This window comes from Sceloporus occidentalis, unplaced genomic scaffold, assembly GCF_023333645.1.
Source record: "Sceloporus occidentalis isolate IW3139 unplaced genomic scaffold, rSceOcc1.0.p SCAF_6, whole genome shotgun sequence".
Lineage (NCBI taxonomy): Eukaryota > Metazoa > Chordata > Lepidosauria > Squamata > Phrynosomatidae > Sceloporus > Sceloporus occidentalis.
Window position 1 is genome coordinate 86,407,380 of NW_028316986.1, and position 19,626 is coordinate 86,427,005.

General features: G+C 38.1%; 1 protein-coding gene across 1 annotated transcript in view; it reads right to left on the minus strand.

The window, feature by feature from the left end:
• Nucleotides 1-19,626, minus strand: part of ADGRG6 (adhesion G protein-coupled receptor G6) — a 132,176-nt gene that overhangs the window by 57,626 nt on the left and 54,924 nt on the right. Inside the window, exons 5-6 of the mRNA XM_089528451.1 lie at nucleotides 14,053-14,121; nucleotides 2,965-6,036 (exon numbers count right to left, since the gene is read on the minus strand). Of these exons, the coding sequence (XP_089384577.1) occupies nucleotides 2,965-6,036; nucleotides 14,053-14,121 (3,141 nt within the window). The remainder of the gene's footprint in view (nucleotides 1-2,964; nucleotides 6,037-14,052; nucleotides 14,122-19,626) is intronic.

The following is a 19,626-nucleotide window of genomic DNA, read 5'->3' on the forward strand; positions in this document are numbered from 1 at the left end:
TGGGAGGGGTTTTTGTGTGTGAGCATGTTTCAGTTATTTCTGCACATTTTTTAAAATGAAGGGGTCTATGTAATTTTGAGTTTCCAGGGCTGGTAGGAGATATATGAGGCCCATAGGCCACATTTTCCCCATTCGTCCTGAATGGTAAAAGTGGTCACTCTTTCTGCAAACTAGGGCCTTGTCTGTATGGACCAGTATACTCTGAGGGCAGCCCAGAGTATCCTGGCCCCACAGCTGCCCCAACCTCCCCCCCACCGCATTACCTGGTTCTCCATTTCCGCACCACCATGGCTGTCTGTATGGGTATTCTGCTGAACCATCCAGTTTGTCCACCATCACAGCAGGTCATTCACTTGAAGTCAGAATGAGGCACCCAGTCTTAATCACATGGTTTGGTGCCTCATTCTGTCCTCAGAGTGAGCTACCCACAGTGGCAGTGGATGCACCAGGCAGCTCAGTGGGATGCCTGTGCAGACAGAGGCTTTAAGGCTATTATATCCTGGTTCTGAAGCAGAACATACCAGTCATCATGTCAGCTGCTTGCACCAGAACTGTAGTTTAGGATGTACATTGCCCAAACAGGATGGTGCTAGAATAAGAGAGTGATAAGCCTTTTGGCTCATGTAGACAAGGAGGAGGCTGTAAATATTGTGGCACCTACAGTATCTAATACTGACTCATGGTTAATATTGCTATTCTTGAATCATAAGGTTAATGTACCAACTTTCAGTCACTTTAAGTGCCAATATGAGGGGGAAAGCCATGTTGTAAATAATGTTAATAATAATTAATACTATACTTTAACACTGTGGGCCTGATTTTATGGCAAATTACGTTAATATGGAAGTATCTAATTACGTGAGCCAGTGAAATATAGTTGTCTGAATGTTGGACTAGGACTTTGGGAGACTAGGGCTTGAATTCCCTCTCAGCCATGGAACCCCCCTGGGCAACCATGGGCAAGTTACATGCCCTTGGCCTCTGAGGAAGACCAAGTTAAACCCCACCTGAATAAATCGTGTCTAGAAAACTCCACAACAGGTTCTTCACAAGTTAGAAATGACTTCAAGGCACATATCAACAATCTAAAAATGGCATTTGACATTGATTATTTGAAACTTAGTGAGGGGAATGCTTAATGGTGTGTTATTTTAATTATGACTGAGGGAAGAAAAATGATGCCAGAAATTAATAAAATTATGCTTTTCAGGAGTTTGTGCATGGCTTCAAATCAAAATGCCCTTCTCTCCTACAATGTCTTTTCTGAAACAAAGCCATATTTAAAACTTCAGCCAATGTACAGCAAGATGCCAAGATACAATGTGAGTTCCCAGTTCACTACAAATTTAATTACAAAATATCTACTGATGTCAATAGACACTATGTGACAGTTAACCATCTACATTTACCTGGTTATATAAATTTTAACAGTGTATCCCAACAGCTTAAACTAATTAATATAATTTGCATTTTCCAAGCCTTTCTTCAATTCCAGAAGTTTATCCTTAGGACACAATTCTACTGCTAGTTACACAGATATAGGTTCAGTAACTGTGAGAGAAGCTATGAGATCCCTTGATTTAGCTGGTGAACAATATCATAAGGGGTCATATATAGTAACAAAAATTACATCACTGATATCTCTGTGTCCTGTCCCCCTCCCCCCCCCCCCATTCACATTCTATATGTATTGCGCTTCAGGGGATATACAAACTATACTTATCAGAGGCAGAGGACTAAATCCAATTCCAGTCAGGACCACCACTCAAACACACTTATTCCCACAAAATAGTTAAAGTGGAGAAGAGATGTTTTCACAGCACTGTCTAGCTATCAAATGGGGAACCAACTGAGGAAAGAAGCCTAGCAGATCACCAGCTAAGTTTATGGGAAGGGAGCTAGAGACATATAGCAAATCTCTTTGTGAAAGTTTCCATTCATAGATTACTCTCAATAGATTGGATTATGATTTGCTGCAGATCCTGTTTTTACTAGTGGTCTTACATCACAGCATGTATGGCATTATTAGGACATGTAGATGAACCTTAAGAGATGCATGAATCAGTTTCTATGAGTAAAAGATTATTTCCATTACAATGCAATAATATTAGGCGAAAACACCAAAATACATTTTAAATTAAATCATGTTGATGAGAAAACTCTAATATTCTATCTCTAGAGAAGACTGAAAGAGTTTTACTTTCCACCACCACTAAACCACTTAGATTAGTACAGAAAATTATAATTTCATTGTCACTCTCAGGAGACTATAAAATGCCAAAACCAAAATGATTCAAAGATATAATTTCCATTTTGTAATTATGTATACAGTATACATTTTCTTTAGAATGGTAATGGTGGTATATAATTTTTAAAAAAATGTATTTGAAGCTAAATGCTAGGGTTTCATCTCCCCTGCTTATATTATTGAATATCTCCTCTGCTTAACAGTAGGATGGAGGACAGAAGAGGCACATAGAGGCTCTCTTCCATGGTATCCTTGTACTAAGCACCTTGCTGCTGGGGCTGTGTCGTAGGTCTTAGTAGCCTGTTTTGCTTCCGTGGGAGGGTAGGCTTATTTCTATATCCACCCTCTCATTAGATCAAACTTATTTATTTAATTTCTTCAGCTATAAATTTATGTCTGTGTTGATTTTATTCAAATTGCAAAGTTAAAATAATGCTCAGGAACAGCACAAGTGAATCAGTGGTCTTTGATTGCCACAGTAGTCTCCTCAAAGCTCTTCTGATTAGTAAGAGGAAAGGTCATAATTAGAATCACACACAATAGATGATTTTTTTTTAAATGGCATAAATGTAGTTCTAATGATGTTCAATTATGTTAACGGTTTAAGGCTTATGATACCATGGGACTCTAATCTACTCAACAATTCTAATTGTTTCTACAAAATCTTGCAGATGAAATGATTTTATTTCTACATCTAAATGGATTTGTTGACATACTGTGCTTGACCTCAGGTCCACAAGGGCAGTCCAACCCATTGAAGGAGTTACATAAAAAACAAGAGAAAAGCAATTTTGGAGAGCTGCTATCAGGATTCAGTGTTATTTTAGGCACAATACTTTGATCTGTTTCAGACACCACACTGGTGAGAGGATTTTCATAAGCTGATGCTTTTACTGAGTTTTGAACTTCTGTGTTATGAAGGAATGTAATTCCAGACATCATTTCTGTGTGAATTAATGTATTTTCATTAACATGTTTTAAAGTTTCAACAGATGGAGAAGACTGGACTAACATGCTGGTAACCACTGAAATTGTATGCACTTCTAAAAAAGAAGAGTGAGTAAATGTTCTTTCAGAATCCAAAGATGGTGAAATTTTCCATGTATACAACAAATCAATACCCTGGATATTATTGGAGGATAATCTTTTATTAACAGGATGATCATTATGCTTGCTGGAATGGTGATGTATCTTCCAAACTGATTTGTCTCCTGAAACAGTGGTTTCTATATTAAATCTAATACTTTTATAAGCCACTTCACCATCAAGCATTTCTGCATGTTGCAGATGAAGAGAAGGGGTAAGTCTGCTTTCTGTATCTTCTACAGATTGCTGTTCACTGTTAGTTAGGAGTCCATTTAGTGGGCTTCTCTGTATGTTTTGCTCTTCATTCCATGAATAGCCATAGCCAGGAAAATTTTGATCAAGGTTATTCAAAAGGCTTTTTGACTGCAATGGTGTAGAAAACATTAGTGCTCCTGAGTTGCTCCCAAACTGCGAACTTGCTTTTATTTGAGGTCTATAACTATGAGTTTGCAACATTTCCAAAGGTACCCTCTCTATAAACAAGTTATATTTATGTAGATTTTGTTTTCCTAGAAAACCACTGTTCTTAAATGAGTAGCTATTCTCTTGTACATAATCAGAAGCTCTTGTGAACTCATAACCCTGTCTAGCCATATTCATAGTTTGTGATAGACTCTCCACATTTATTGGATTCGGTGATGAACTTGTGCAGTCACTGTCTAAGCATGAAGACTCAAAAGACAGTGTTAGTATTTCAGTTTGATAATGCAAAGCATTCGCATAGGCAAATGGGGTTTTATCTAGAATTTGCTGCATGGCTAAACTATCTTTCTGTCCATTGATGAATGTTACATAAAATTGGTCAGAATGCAAGGAAGATTGAATCATAGGTACTTCCAATGATGTCAAAGGAAAATGAAGTGTAGATGTGGCATTTATAGACACACTTAGGTTCAGAGAAGGATGTGTGTCTGTTTTTGTTTCCAACTGAGCTGTGTTTTCCATATTTTCTGAAATCCTTGATGTGACTGTTGGTGCAAATGAATTTAATTTCTCTCCATCCTTTTCTGACACAGGAATAGAAGTGCCTATTTTTACAGCTCCATAGTCCAGCACACTATTATTAGATGCTGTTTGCACAGTGATGTCATCTATATTTGTGGGGGATATGAAAAAGGACACTGTCTTTGTTAGGAAGGAATTCAACTCACTAAATGCCAACTTTTCTGTAGGTTCCTTGGAAGGCATGCCGAAGTCTTGCTCCAAAGTCCAATATTTTTTTGACATACTATCTACATATTGCTTTTGATGACGTAAGTCATTAGGCTCCCATGACTTACTGATTTTAGGGAAAACAGTGGGAAAAGGAACATAATTTGGTGGGTTATCAGATTTATTGTTTTGTAAATGTCCAGCTCTGATAAATTTGTTTGGTGTTGAATTGATATTTTCCACAGAAATTAAAGAGGAAAGCACATAATTTGTGTAAGAAATCAATGTATTTGGGGAATTAAATACATCTTTTTGGGTCAAGGCATCTTCCTTCTCTGGATGGTGCAGATGTTCAGTTAATAAGGCACTTCTTAAAGAAGCCATATTAAAAGTTCCTTGAGACAGATATGAAACAGAATTAGTTTGTTGAACATCTGGTCCTCTTTCTTTTAATTTTGGTAAGATACTTGATATACTTTGCCAGTTTATACTGTATTCCACTGGTAAGAGAGCTTCTGTTGGCTGGATTACAGATATAACATCTGGAAACCAGGCTTTCATGTTTTGTAAAGAGCCAGAAGGATTTGCACTGTGTTTTAAATTCTGTTTTTTAAAATGTATTGAATTATGGTCTTTGATGTAATTAACTTTTGTAGGCTGTAGTTTGCCAACAATGTAATATTCATTCTTAACAAAATCTTTTTGTAGAACTCTCTTAGTGGGCTCTAAGTAAACACTTTCAAGTGTGCTTTCTAGTAACTCCATCTTTGTTTGTTGATATAATTCAGTAGCATATGCATAGGAAGACTGTATAAGATGAGAAGGAAAGGTATCTTGTAAAATTCCAGAAATTAAATGATTGTCAGTTGCAACTTCTTTCCATGTCAAAGGTTGCAAGAAATTGTAAGTATCTTTATATGCAGAAGAGAAAGCATAACTCTTAGATGATAGTATCCACTGAGGATCTTTTGTATGTTCAAAGAGAAGGTTCTTCCTCACCAGTGAGGGGAATAAAGAACCTGATATGAGATCTTCCAGTGGAGGTGCCCAAGTCCATATTGATCCTGTATCAACACTTTTGCTCTGTTGAAAAGGAAAAACCATATTCCTGACATGATCAAGCGGAATAGTGGGTACTTCTCTTGGATTATCATTCTCACTTAGCAAGCTATTAGAGTCCCCTGAAAAACTATTAATAATTGAGTAGTTTAGAGAGGAATTATGGTCAGTGTTTGTTTGTTCTATAAAAGGATCCAAGACATTAACTTGTGTTTCCTGAAGAGCAGATGATGTGATCTCAGGGGTAGTCATGATGAAATAATTGAGTACATTTTTTCTCTCTGAACTTTTCTCCTCAGTTGATGCAGATTTACTAGTACGGGAAAGTCTTGGTTTCACAGGCCAAACTATTGGAGTTGAAATAATTCCTATATTTTTGACACCTTTTATCTTAGAATCTTCCTGCCCTGGTAGTAATTGCTGAGAGGAATCAGGTGAATTTCTCTTGAATTTGAAGACCACTGCAGCAGGAGCTTTCATTTCCTGCAAGTCTGTATATAGCAAGCCATATAATTAATAAACAAATTATTTGCAAAAACTAACTTACTCCCCATAAGATTATCTTCACAACTGTGTAAGCAGGAACAGTACTGATTTATAACACATTTGTTTGTTGTGATGTGCAGAAACATAAAAAACATCAAAGGAGCTGACCAAGTCATCTTTGTTCTGCCCACTGTGAACATCTTTAATTTCCAGTGAAATAAATGGTACAACTGCATTCATTTCTTAGTGTTATGATTCTACTGAATGAGTTATCCACCAGGTTGTAAAATTGTGGTAGAAATAAATTTTATATATCTCTTTCCCCCACTATTCATGGACTCTCTCTTCACCTGAGCAGGGTAAGTGTTGCCCTGCCCCCACCCCCCAAAATGAATAGAGAGGCATGGAAACCCATCCCTGTCCCCCCTAACCTTTAAGACAAGATACTTTGTGGAGGGGATAGGCTCCTTCCACCACGCCACTTAATCTCCTTTTGATCAGGATGTTTCTCCTTCATCGCACATAAACAAACGAAGAAAAGAGCAGTGGGAGAAGGATAACTAGGTACAGAAAGTGAGCAAGAGGAAGAAAAAAGGGGAAGAGAAGCCATAGACAGAAGGAGAGATGGAAGGAGAGAACACAACAGAATGTAGGGGGAGGGTTTCTCAACATTTCTCTGATCAGCTGCTCTCCTCTTCATCAATGACAATAGCAACAGTATCAAGATTGTCTTCTTAAATAACATTAATCTTGACAGTATCGGAAGAGTAATGAAACAATCACATCATAAATGTGTATAATGATCCCTGCCCCCCCCCCCCCCAATTTTTCAGGATCTATACTTCCCTTGTCCAAAACCGAACCAAAACACTAAATTGGGAAATACTGATGGGGGGCTTCTCTGGATTCCATTGGGTACGCCACAATTTTTGCTTCTCTTGTGAACTCCTTTTATCAGTCTTATAATACCATAAGTATATTTTATAATCAAGAAAGTGGCTTTGTTGCATAAGAAAGAAAATGTAAGATTGAATTTCTTACCATTGGTTTGTTTAACAGTTCTATCAGTATCAGGCATGTTAGTGGTGATAGTGGGTGATGTAGTGATGGAATTTACAGTAGCTGGTAACAAACATGAGAAGAGGTGAACTTATATGTATGGAATATGAATGTTAAAGAGACTGGGCAAAATGGAAATGTATGAAACATGAACAAGGAAGTGGACATACCTACCTCTAAAACTAGTGAACAAGTTGTATTTTGGAAGAAGCTCAGATGAGAAGGACACTTTGGGCAATGGAATACATGTGGCGGAGGACTTCTTCCCTCTTTTATTTTCCCCAGCATAGCTGATTCTCTTTCTCTTCATGCAACTGAATGGACTTATTTCTCCATTCTATTATTATTGTGTGTGAAAGTAAGTGAACTGAGTGAAAAGATAATGTATGGGAGAAAAGAGAAAAAAGAGAGAGAAAAGAGAAAGGTGGGAGGAGAGGGAGGAGGAACAAGAGTAAGTGAAAAAAGAAAAGGAGAAAAGAAAAACCAGAGAGGGAAAAGAGAGGAGCTGAAAAGAGAGAAATAATAAAAAAGAGAGAAGAGCCATAGGGAGGCTTACAGAGGGAGAGAGTTAAGGGAGGGCAGGGAGAGGCAGAGAGAGAAGAAAAGAGGGAAATATGGGAAGAGATAATCAGAGTGAAAGAAGACAAGAAGAGCCTGAGATGGAAAAGAGATGACAGAAAGAACAGGAGAGAAAGAGAGGAGAGAAAGGATGAATGAAAAATACAAAGAAAGTAAAGAAAACCCAAAGTGAGAGAGAAGCCACAGTGAAATCACACCCCTGTGTGTTTAAAAAAACAACAGCCCTATCTCCAACATCATATTTTGGTCTGTCCATATTTCATATCCCATATACAGATACACTGGAAATCCCTTGCTCATGTATTACACTCCAGGACTCTCAGCCCTCCACTTATTTCAGCTTATTGTATGCTTCCTAATTCTGTACCTTACTTTCAATGATTCTGAAGCTCACAAAATTGTAGTACCAGACAATGCTAAAAACTGGTTAGGAAATATAACCAACCATGAGAATGTTACACCATAGTGTTTTAGTGTCCATAATATTAAGTGTCCCAAAGCATTGTGGAAGAATTATTCTGTTTGTGCAAACACAACAACAACAATAACAACAACACACCAGTTTTACTTGGTTTCCTGTACATCAAATGTTTTTTTTCATATACATAAAACTGTTTTCTGCACAGCGGTTTTCTTTTATGTAAGAAAAACAGGGTTATGACACATCACACATACACCACATGTTTTTCTCTATGGAATAATTCCTCCACAACTCTTTGCAATGTTTAAATACAGGGAGAATACTGCAGAGGAATATCTATCTTTTCTTACAGTGGGAAGGAAACTACAGTAATTATTCATCCTTGTATATGAGGAAATGAGGACTAAAAATTCAGAATTTAAAAGCCTAGAATTAAATGTAAAACTTTACAAGATGACAATAATAAAGGAGGATCTGGGTGAGAATTTGGAAAAGTTACTTTTTTGACTATAAGGAGCTGTCATCACCTTGGGTATGCTGAAAATTGTAGTCCAAAAAACCCGTATATTTTCCAGACCCTGCTCGGGATCTAATTCACTATTGTTAGTTTGCCTTTGAGCAATAAAGCTGTGGATTAATCTTTCTCATCCTGTCTCTTACTGTGGACCAAATTTACTACTGTTGAATCACATCCACAATCTGTACCTAAGAGAAATGACATTTTCATTGTTTACCAGAAATGAAATGATTCTGAAGAAGGCAATGGTTGGCTTTAGTGGGATCTATTTCTCCACCAATTAAATTTTGGTCTGGGATTATGACCTACACAGATGGATATTAATGCTTTTGACCATCTAATAACAACAATAGAGGTTATGGTTATTTTGAGCAACGACATTAAAATGACATATCCTATAAATTACAGGATCAATACTGCATTTTTAAATTGTTGACATTTTAGCATTTAAGATTAACTAAAAATGTGACCAGTGTTTGAAAAAAGAGATTTTCCTTGTACTTGAAATAGACTTGCCTTCATGAAACGTGGACATCATCATCAGTATCTGCTGAAGTAAACCCAGGCCCCTTTAATGGATATCTGAAGTGTGTAATATGAGTATGCTTAAAAAGACAATGCAGCAGCTTACTCAAATAACAAAGAAAATGTAACACTGAATTTCTTACCATTGGTTTGGTTATCGGTTCTGTTAGTATCAGGCATGTTAGTGGTGACAGTGGGTGATGTAGTGGTGGAATTTACAGTAGCTGGTAACAAAGATGAGAAAGAGGTGAACTTATATGGAATATGAATGTTAATGAAATTGGCAAATGGAAATAATGCATGAAAATATGAACAGAGAAAGGAGGAACCTGCTTCTTAAAGCAGTAAACAAGTTATACAATGCAAACATATGTATTTTTGTGTGAAACCCAAATTCAAAATTCTAACTGAACTATCTACTTTTGGACAAACCTCATTTGCTCACATATAAAATGATAATAATAGATATTTACTTTCACAGGGCTTTAAAACAGACAGGCAGGCAGGCAGGCAGGCAGGCAGACAGACAGACAGACAGACAGACAGACAGACAGACAGACAGACAGAACCTCTCTTACACAAACATATAATAATAATAAATTTTTATTTATATACCGCCCTGTGGCGAACCAATCCGGGCGGTTTACAACATTAAAATGACATACAGCATAAAAACAATATATTTCCCTCCCCCCTTAAAAAGTTATTAAACTGCATATCTAATTTAAAACCACAATAAGTAATTAAAACAACAATAAATTAAACAGAATAATACCAACCAATAAACCACTGCAACTTCAGTTCTAAAGAAAAGAAAAGGGGGCTTTGGAGACATTACTGAGGAGGGGGGAGATCCTGAGGCTGGGATATTTCAGTCTGGGAAGGCCTGCCTGAAGAGATCCATCTTGACAGCCTTTTTGAAGCTGTCCAAAGATGTTAATTGATGGATCTCATCTGGCAGGCTGTTCCAGAGCCTGGGGGCGACAGCAGAAAAAGCCCTCCGGGAGGTCACTGCAAGCCTCGATTTTTGAGGCTGCAACAAGTTCCTCCCAGAGGACCGGAGGGCGTGGGGAGGATTGTATGGGAAGAGGTGGTCTCTGAGATAGCTTGGACCCAAGCCATTTAGGGCTTTAAAGGTAATAACCAACACCTTGTACTGGGCCCGGAAAGCAATAGGCAGCCAGTGGAGGGACCTCAGAACTGGAGTGATATGGTCCCTTCTAGATGTCCCTGACACAAGCCTGGCTGCCATGTTTTGAACCAGCTGTAGTTTCCGAACCAGGCACAAGGGTAACCTCATGTAGAGCGCATTACAGAAGTCAAGGTGTGAGGTTACCAGTGTGTGCACAATAGTCTCGAGATCCCTTACTTCCAGAAAAGGGCGCAGCTGGCGTATCAGCTGAAGCTGATAACAGGCGCTCCTGACCGTCGCATTCACCTGATTTGTCATCAGGAGCGACGAGTCAAGGAGCACCCCCAGACTGCAACACAGTCACTGGAGGAGAGTGTGACCCCATCCAGGACTGGTGGTTGCAACCCAATTCTTGGTTTCAGGGCCGCTACCGTGAGCACCTCTGTCTTGTTCGGATTCAGCTTCAATATGTTTTTCCTCATCCAGCCCATTACCGCCCAAAGACATTCATTGAGAGAAGAGGTGCCATTAGAATTCGAGGCCGACGAACGAGACATGGAGAAATAGATTTGGGTGTCATCAGCGTACTGATAGCACCCAGCACCATAACTCCGTATGATCTCATCCAGTGGCTTCATATAGATGTTAAACAACATTGGGGACAAAATAGCTCCCTGAGGGACCCCACAAAGGAGCTCCCTCTTTCTGGAGCTACTGTCCCCGAGCAGCACCCTCTGGGACCTGTTCGAGAGGAAGGACCGGAACCACTGCAATGCAGTGCCTCCGATACCTAATCCCCCCAAGCGGTCCAGGAGGATGCCGTGATCTATCGTATCAAAAGCCGCTGAGAGGTCTAAGAGCACTAACTGGGTCACACTACCCCTGTCGATGCTGAGACGCAGATCGTCAGTTAAGGCAACCATGGTAGTCTCAACCCCAAAGCCTATCCTGAAGCCAGTTTGAAACACACTACTTCCCTCTGCTAAAGAATAAAGTAAGCTCTTCTAGCACCAGTATTAAACCTATTAGCAACTGTGTTCCAAAAAGTGCAGCTTTCAGCTACTTCAGGGGCATGGTGTGCAGATGACACATGCCCCTGATGTGGCTGGAAGCTGCTCTGAGGCTACCTAAGGTGACCCAAACCTGGGCAGGAAAGGAGCAGTGAAAAGTCACTTCTTGCTGATGGCCCGTCCAAGTCCATGGCAATGGTTGGTTTCAGGCCGCTAGTCTGCTTGAGCCCTGTGTCACTGACTTGATTACTTGATTACTATTTTTAAGATCAGGATGTAATCAGAAAATGGCATAATGGTTTGAGTGTTGGATTGTGACTGGAGACCAAGGCTCAATTCCCAGCTTGGCCATGAAACCTACTGGATGACTTTGGGCAAGTCACATGCTCTCAGCCTCAGGGGAAGACAATGGCAAACCTCCTCTTGGCAAACCAAATCTTGTCAAGAAAAACCCATGATAGGTTCACCTCTGGGTTGCCATAAGTTAGAAACAATTTGGAGGCACACAGTAAGAACAACAATTACTTGTACAATATTTGCCTTTAAGGAACATATAAATTCGTCTCTCGAGGCATTTTAATAAAACCATTTTTAACCAAACAGCATAAAAACAGCTTGTCTGGAACACCCATGTTAGAATATAAGTAAATCCTCTAAGCTCTGAATAATTAACAGAATCAATATCATAAATAGACAGACTTGTGAGGGATATATTTTCAAAGTGCTGCCTGAGGTTTCATTTAATTCCCACCGGCATTCAGAGAAAATCCAGAGGTTACCACAAACCTTCAAAAAGTGAAGCATTTTCAGTTGACATAGAAAAAAATGTTTTCATAATAATTTGTCATTTAGAACTATTTTTAAATTGTTTTAATACTGTAAATAATGTAATGCTATTTTAATGTTTACTTTTTTACTTTTTTATTGTGTTGTTCTTTTAAATTGTGAGCTGCTTTGAGTCCCAATTTTGGGGGGAAAGTGAGATGCAAATAAATGTAACAACAACAACGAATGTATTTAGAGATTTTCATCCAAACAAGGGAAGTACCACTAAATAGTGAGGAAAATTTGTTTTACGACTGAATTTGTTTCATATCCCAAAGGAACTAAAGGACATATATATATGACACTTTGAAGACAGAACATCAATATTCAGTAGATTTCTCAGTGTGAACAGATGTGAAATATTCTCAGTCTACTAAATATTAGAGCATGAAACAATGAGTTACTAGTAAAGTAGTTACTGTTCTGAGTTACCTTGAGGGAGGCACAAGAGTTGAAGTTGCAATGTAACAAGCAGAAATATTGTTGCCTGTTTCTCGTGTAACGTATAATCCTTTTCTGATTTCTTCTTAATAATGATTTTAAAAGACACTTTTACAGGACTTTTTATAGTTTTATGCCATTCCCTTAGAGACCTACATTTTAAAAAAAAGTACGGACAGCCCTCCATGTGCACAAATTCTGCATCCATGGATTTAAATATCCACAGCTTTAAAATACGCATAAATAAATAAATTCCAAAAAGCAAATCTTGATCTTGCCATTTTATATAAGGGACATATCATTACCCCATTGTATATAAGGGGACTTGAACATCTACAAATATGGTTATTTTCCAAATCACTCAATGAGGATATCTCATATAATTTATAGGCCAAGAGCCTAATTTTTTAACACAACAGTGTTAAATTGATACCACTAAAGTTATGTTGGATCCTGCACGTCTGCAACAAATTGTACAGTGGCCATTACGGCCTTGAGCTTACCTGTTACAAAAATCCACAGTGGGAGTGTTAGGGGTATGTTGATATAACTATGGGCTTCATTAGGAACTGCACTTAGGCAAGCTCAGAGAAAGTGCAACTGCTTCTAAAACTATTTTTACATGGTCACAGTGCCCAAATGGTATTCTGCTCTGTAACATCTGCCATATCCAGTTTATGTTTCAGGTTAATCTCACCCAAAACACTTTAAGGCTCTGCACATTTGTCAGGTACAAATCTTTTCATATATTGTTAGATTTAATGCTGAGTAAATAGACAGTGGTTTGGACTGCAAGAAAGCTCCTTTTCCAAATTCACACAAATGATGTTTGGTCTTGACTAATGGCTGGTGCTGCTTAATATAAGATGTCAATATGTTATTATCAGATAGTGTTTTATTGGCTTGATGTTATCTTTGTTTTGGCTTCTAAGGGTGGACAAACCCCCAGGCTTTTTACAGGACAGGGGATTTGGCAACAACCATGACAACACCTCCCAAAAGAGATACAAAAAATACAATTAAATGACAAAAGCCTTTATTTTCAGCCTTTATCCCAGAAAGCTCTCAACCATTTTCATTCTGTCTCTCTCTTCCTCATTGTATAGCCATTTGTATGTTCCTTAAGAAGACTACTGTGATAATCAGTACTGTAGATTTGCTCATATATTCTGGATCTGCTGATAACATTTACTTTGCATCAGTGAAAGCTACATTTTTGAAATAGACAATGAATAAAATGGCATGAAGGAACAGATGAAGTTGGAGCTTTTTCCTATAGAATCTACTGGTCAGGTACTATAAGAAAAGATTGTACAGAAACAGCAGTATCAAATGAGCTGTTACATGCTTTCCACATATACTACACACAGTATAACCATGTATATCAAGACTACAACACTCTTTTCTCTATTTTCTATCAGGAAGTTTAAGTCAAAATACAAATAAATAAATCATTAGTTTCCTTCTCATTATGTTATATTCACAATCTGAAGGATAGTGTTTGTTTCTTACCTTGGCAAACACCTCCTAGGTTTGCACAGCTAGTTGGTTCAATTGTTGGTAGGGGAATAAGATATGAACCTTAAAAGAGAGAGGGAGAGAGAGAGAGGGAGAGAGAGAGAGAGAACCATAAGCAACAGTTGCTGGTTTTTTTTGAAAAACCCTTGTTACCAAAGTTGTTTTTTTTTATTAATCACTTGATCACTATTACACCGAGCTACTTTGATTAAGCCAATGAACTGAGAATAACTCACAAATATTTATCAATACAACTGATTGAACATTTGAACTGTCTTCTCCTGCTGATGCAACAAAAGTGGCAGAATCAGATACATGAAGCTGAACACATAAGAGCTAACCCCCTATTAATGATCTAGGTACATATAGGACTTTATGACATCAGGCTCTTGCCTAAAATTGCATTCTTTTCAAAAGTGCTATGCAATCAGGACTACTCTTTTTTATTGTACCTTTGCAATATTTCTAGCATTACTGCCTTCCTTTGCACTAATACCGTAACACATGCAGCATTTGTCACTGCCCACACAGTACCACCCAGAACTGCCAGTGTGTGCCTAGTTTTGCACATACAGAGAGGCACTCACCAAAGAAATATAAATTAAAAAGAGGACCAGATGAATTATATCCAAAGGTATTAAAAGAATTGCCAAATGTAATCTTAGAACCATTGACAATAATTTTTGAGAATTCCTGGAGAGCAGAAGTAGTTCCAGCAGACTGGAGGAGGACAAACGTTGTCCCCATCTTCAAAAAGGGGGGGGGGGGGGAAGAGGATCCCAACAATTATTGTCCAGTTAGTTTGACATCAATACCAGGAAAGATTCTAGAGCAGATCATTAAACAGAGAGTTTGTGAACACTTAGAAAGCAATGCCATAATCACAAGTCAACATGGGTTTCTGAGAAACAAGTCATGTCAGACTAATCTGATCTCCTTTTTTGATAAAATTACCAGCTTGGTAGACGAAAGGAATGTTGTATATATAGCATATCTTGATTTCACTAAGGCCTTTGATAAGGTCCCACATGGTATCCTTGCAAACAAGCTAGTAAAACATAAAAACATAACCCTAGATAATACAACTGTTAGGTGGATTTGTAATTGGTTGACTGGCTGAACCCAAAAGGTGCTCAACAATGGCTCCTCTCCAACATGGAAAGAAGTGACCAGTGGGGTCTCACAGGGTTCTGTACTGGGCCCAGTGCTATTCATCACCTTTATCAATGATTTGGATGAAGGAATAGAGGACATGCTTACCAAATTTGCAGAAGAAGAGTAGCTAATATCCCAGAGGACAGGATCAAAATTCAAAATTACCTTCATAGATTAGAAAACTGGGCCAAAATTAAGAAAATTTATTTTATCTGAGAGAAATGTAAGATACTGTACTTAGGTAGAAAAAATGGAATGCAGAGATATAGGTTGGGGACACCTGGCTTAACAAGACTACATGTGAAAGAGATCTAGGAGTCCTAGCAGACCACAAGTTGAATATGAGTCAACAGTGTGATGCGGCAACTATATATATATTATATAAAAGAGACAATTTTACTATGCCATTGCATGTAATGGGACTTAAGCATCCATGGATTTTGGCATCCACAGTGGCAGGGTGATGTGTCCTGGAACCAAATACTAGAGGATACCAAGTGTCCACTGTACAAAAATTAAAAACTCTATTGAGTATCTGGAGCCTTAATGTGAGACTCTGAGAACATGTCCTTGGGAGAACTGGTTTTTATTTCAGCAGATATTTGAAAACAGGAGGGAACTCATGACTAGTTTTCTCACACGCAGAGAGCTTCAACTACTGAGTTATATTTGGGTCCACCCTATGGGATGAAGCTGTGTCTAGCAAAGCCTAATAAATGTAGGCAGCTAGGAACTCAATTTTAAAGGGCATATTAAACTGGGAGGAGGCATTGCTCTCCTAAGAGGTTCCCTGTACCAGCATGTTAATAGAATTGTGTTCAGAGAGTCCATTAAAAAACATTTTGCCAGAAAAAGCAACTGTTTGTACAAATGAAACCCTAAGAGAGTAATAAGGACAGTAACATTCATATGCAAATAGGATGTTCTCTTGATTGTTTGTTGGATCTTATTGCAGTGAATGTTGCAGGATGGTTATGTTTCTGTGATTTTTTTCAATTAAATTAACAATCAGGACAAATCTCTACAGTGCTGTTAGCACTTTATTCCCGATATTACATCTGTTTTCAGTGGTTACATTTAAAATAGATTACTTATTTGCTGAACAAGATGAGAAGAGCAGCAAATTTCCCATGTGCACTTTTAGAGTTTTTGCTCAGCCTATTAGAGGCTGTGTGTAAGTATTTCTGAAGTGGGAAAATAGAATCACAACCGTGCTCCTGTTGGTAAGAACGGGTTTTTTCTTAGAAACTGTATTTGATTTAAATGTGGGTAAAGAAAACAGGTTAAAAAGATGTGTGTGCATGTGTATGTTGTGTACCTTTAAGCTGTTTCTGACTTATGGTGACCCTAAAGTGACTCAATCAATCACAGTATTTTCTTTGCAGGATTTATTCAGATGGGGTTTGCCCTTTCCTTCCTCTGAGGCTGAGAGAGTGTGACTTGCCCAAGGTCATCCCATGGATTTCCATGGCTGAGTGGGGATTTGAACCCTGGTCTCCTGTCCTAGGCCAGTACTAAAGCTAGTACACTACAATGGCTCTCTGTGTTCATGTGCAAGCACAAGAAAATAATGAAAAACCCATATATTATTTAATGTGAACTCGAAGGCTTTCATGGCCGGCATCCATAGTTTTTTGTGGGTTTTTCGGGCTATGTGGCCATGTTCTAGAAGAGTTTCTTCCTGATGTTTCGCCAGCATCTGTGGCTGGCATCTGCAGAGAATGCTTGCCTGGAAAGGAGCTGGTTAAATATATATATATATATATATATATATATATATATATATTTATTTATTTTTACTGTGTGAAGGCAGGAGTGATTTGCATGTGTATTGTTTTGTTGCTAATGACAGGCCTCAGGGTAAGAGGGTCTGCAAAAGAGGATTAGTGTCTGCTTGATTAGTGCTCATTGTTTTCTGGGAAACCCCTGAACCTGGGAGATTTCTCTTTGCATTTGTTGTGTCTTTATCTCGCCAGTCCTGAAAAACAGCAAGATAAAGATTCAACAAATGCCAATGAGAAATCTCCCAGGGATTCCATAGGATGAAGCCATGACAGTTAAAGCAGTGTCAAAGACTTAATTCTGCAGTGTAACAGCAACCTTCCTCCTTGTTTTGCATCTTGTAGTATTTCATATTTTACTCTTGGTTTCTTCCCTTGCCACAAAAACTTCGATTATCCTGCTATTGCTTATAATGTAAATCATTTGTAAAAATCAGTATTGTCTGGTACAAAATGACATTCTGGGCAAAACATTCATTTCTATCTATGAAATCATTCCCAACTAGTGATATCCCATGGGAAAACGATGGGAAAACAAGAGTTAAACGAGATTTAAAGTATATTTGAATTTAAACAAAACTTGCAAATTTGGGGAGTTTATCACAAGTGAAATATCACAAAGTTAATCCAAATGCAAAGCAGAGAAAACTGGCACCTTTTTTACTTTTGGATTGTTCCGAAAGTAAAAAGCTGCGTTTCCTCTGCTTTGCGTTCGGATTGACTTTGCGTTATTTCATGTTAACTGCAACATTGTGTGATAAACTTTGGGCATTTCCGAGTGTTCTTTGCCTTTAATCTTGTTTAACTCCAGTTTTTCCATGGGATCTCGCTAGTGTGATAAACTCCATCAACAGATTTAACTTCTTTCATCTTCGTGTATCTTTCTTCATTTCATCCCATACCTTAAACTATGCTAAGGTGTTAACTTACTATATTAATTTACTAATAAATATTTTATTCTGCAACAACCTGCAATTCATAATTGTCACTGTAATGTCCACATATTTAGTCTTCTCAACTTTAAAATCATTTTTTCCTCCAATTCCATTTTATCTTCCCTTTTTATATTTTCGTCAACACCATTGCCTTACGCTCTCAGTGTAATTAATTTCTTCCTTGTTATTTTCTCTTTATTAAGAAGTCACATCCATCAATTCTTCCCTTCTCTCTTCTTTTAGAATCAACATATTCAGGCACATTTCTGTTTTGAATCACACACTCCTTTAAATAAAATCTCTTACTCGTGTGAAGAAGTCCATTTCTAGAGGTCATGCTTCACCACTTATCTGAACGCCTCTTAATTTTGTTATCCAAAATAGTCCCCAAAATGACATCAAGAAAGTGAGAGTGCAAGTTTAATGTCTATTCAGAAAAAACATCTCACTTTTTGTGGTTGAGCCAGTTTTTGTTCTTGTGGCCCTCCCTTCCTCATTCTGCACCCACCAGCCACATTTCTAGTGGTCAACACATGACTAACAAGGACTTGGAGCTCAAATGGGTGATCTCTGAGTTTCTCTTTTCATCCAGGGATACATTTCCCAGCTAGATCTTGCCTCCAGCAGTTTTCCCTAAAATGTTTCCCTGTGCATGGAGTGCTTGCAGAGACCTTCACTTGCCATGGTGTTCCACCCAGAAGTCCATTGTTGTGTGTCTTGAAGTTGTTTCTGACTTATTATGACTCTAAGGTGAAGCTATCATGGAGTTTACTTGACAAGATTTGTTTAGAGGGGTTTTTCTGTAGCTTCTTCTGAGGCTGAAAGAGTGTGACTTGCCCAAGGTCACCCAGTGGGTTTCCATGGCTGAGCAGAGATTTGAACCTTGGTCTCCAGAATCATACTCCAGCACTCAAACCGCTACACCATGGTGACTCTCTTAATCCACTTTAAATGCTATGGTTTTGTCCTATGGAATCTTGGGACTGTCAGGATTTCATAGGAGAGGAGCATTTCAAATAATCAGAGTTCTCCAGTGCCTCACCAAACTACAAATGGCAGTTAAAATGGAATGATAGCACCAGAACTGTGTATTATGAACAGACTCCTAGTTTCCTACCTTATTTCCCACCTCATATACATGTCTCCCATGTCCCTGCAATACTGAAATATTGTGCTTTTTCTGTTTCTAGAGGCTTCCAGAAGTCAGTATCTTGTCACGTCCATGTTTCTTTCTCCATCCCATGCCCATTTGAAAACTACTGTGAGGTGCTGAACTTAAAATCTGGCCCACAGTCCTGAAAAAACTGGCTACCCCTGATAATTCAATGAAGTAAGATGGGAGATACCTTTACTGGCTTCTTTTATGTATTCCTTTCTGGATATCAAGTAACCTCTTCCTCCTGTTTTGTATATGAATGTACTTAAGATAACTGACCTCCATAACTGAGTGAAGATATAATAATTTGACTCTGACTCCCCTTCTCTTTGCCTACACAAACTTTGTCCTTATTCTTATGTTATGTGTCTGAATAAACACAAATTCTATCTTGCATGCTCTTTGTTTAGCTCATTCCTCATACTCACTTTTTCTTATTAAATAGAACTGTCAGGCTTTCAAAAGTAATAATAATAATAATAATAATAATAATAATAATAATAATAATATAAAGCAACTAAAGTAATAAAGTAATAAGGGA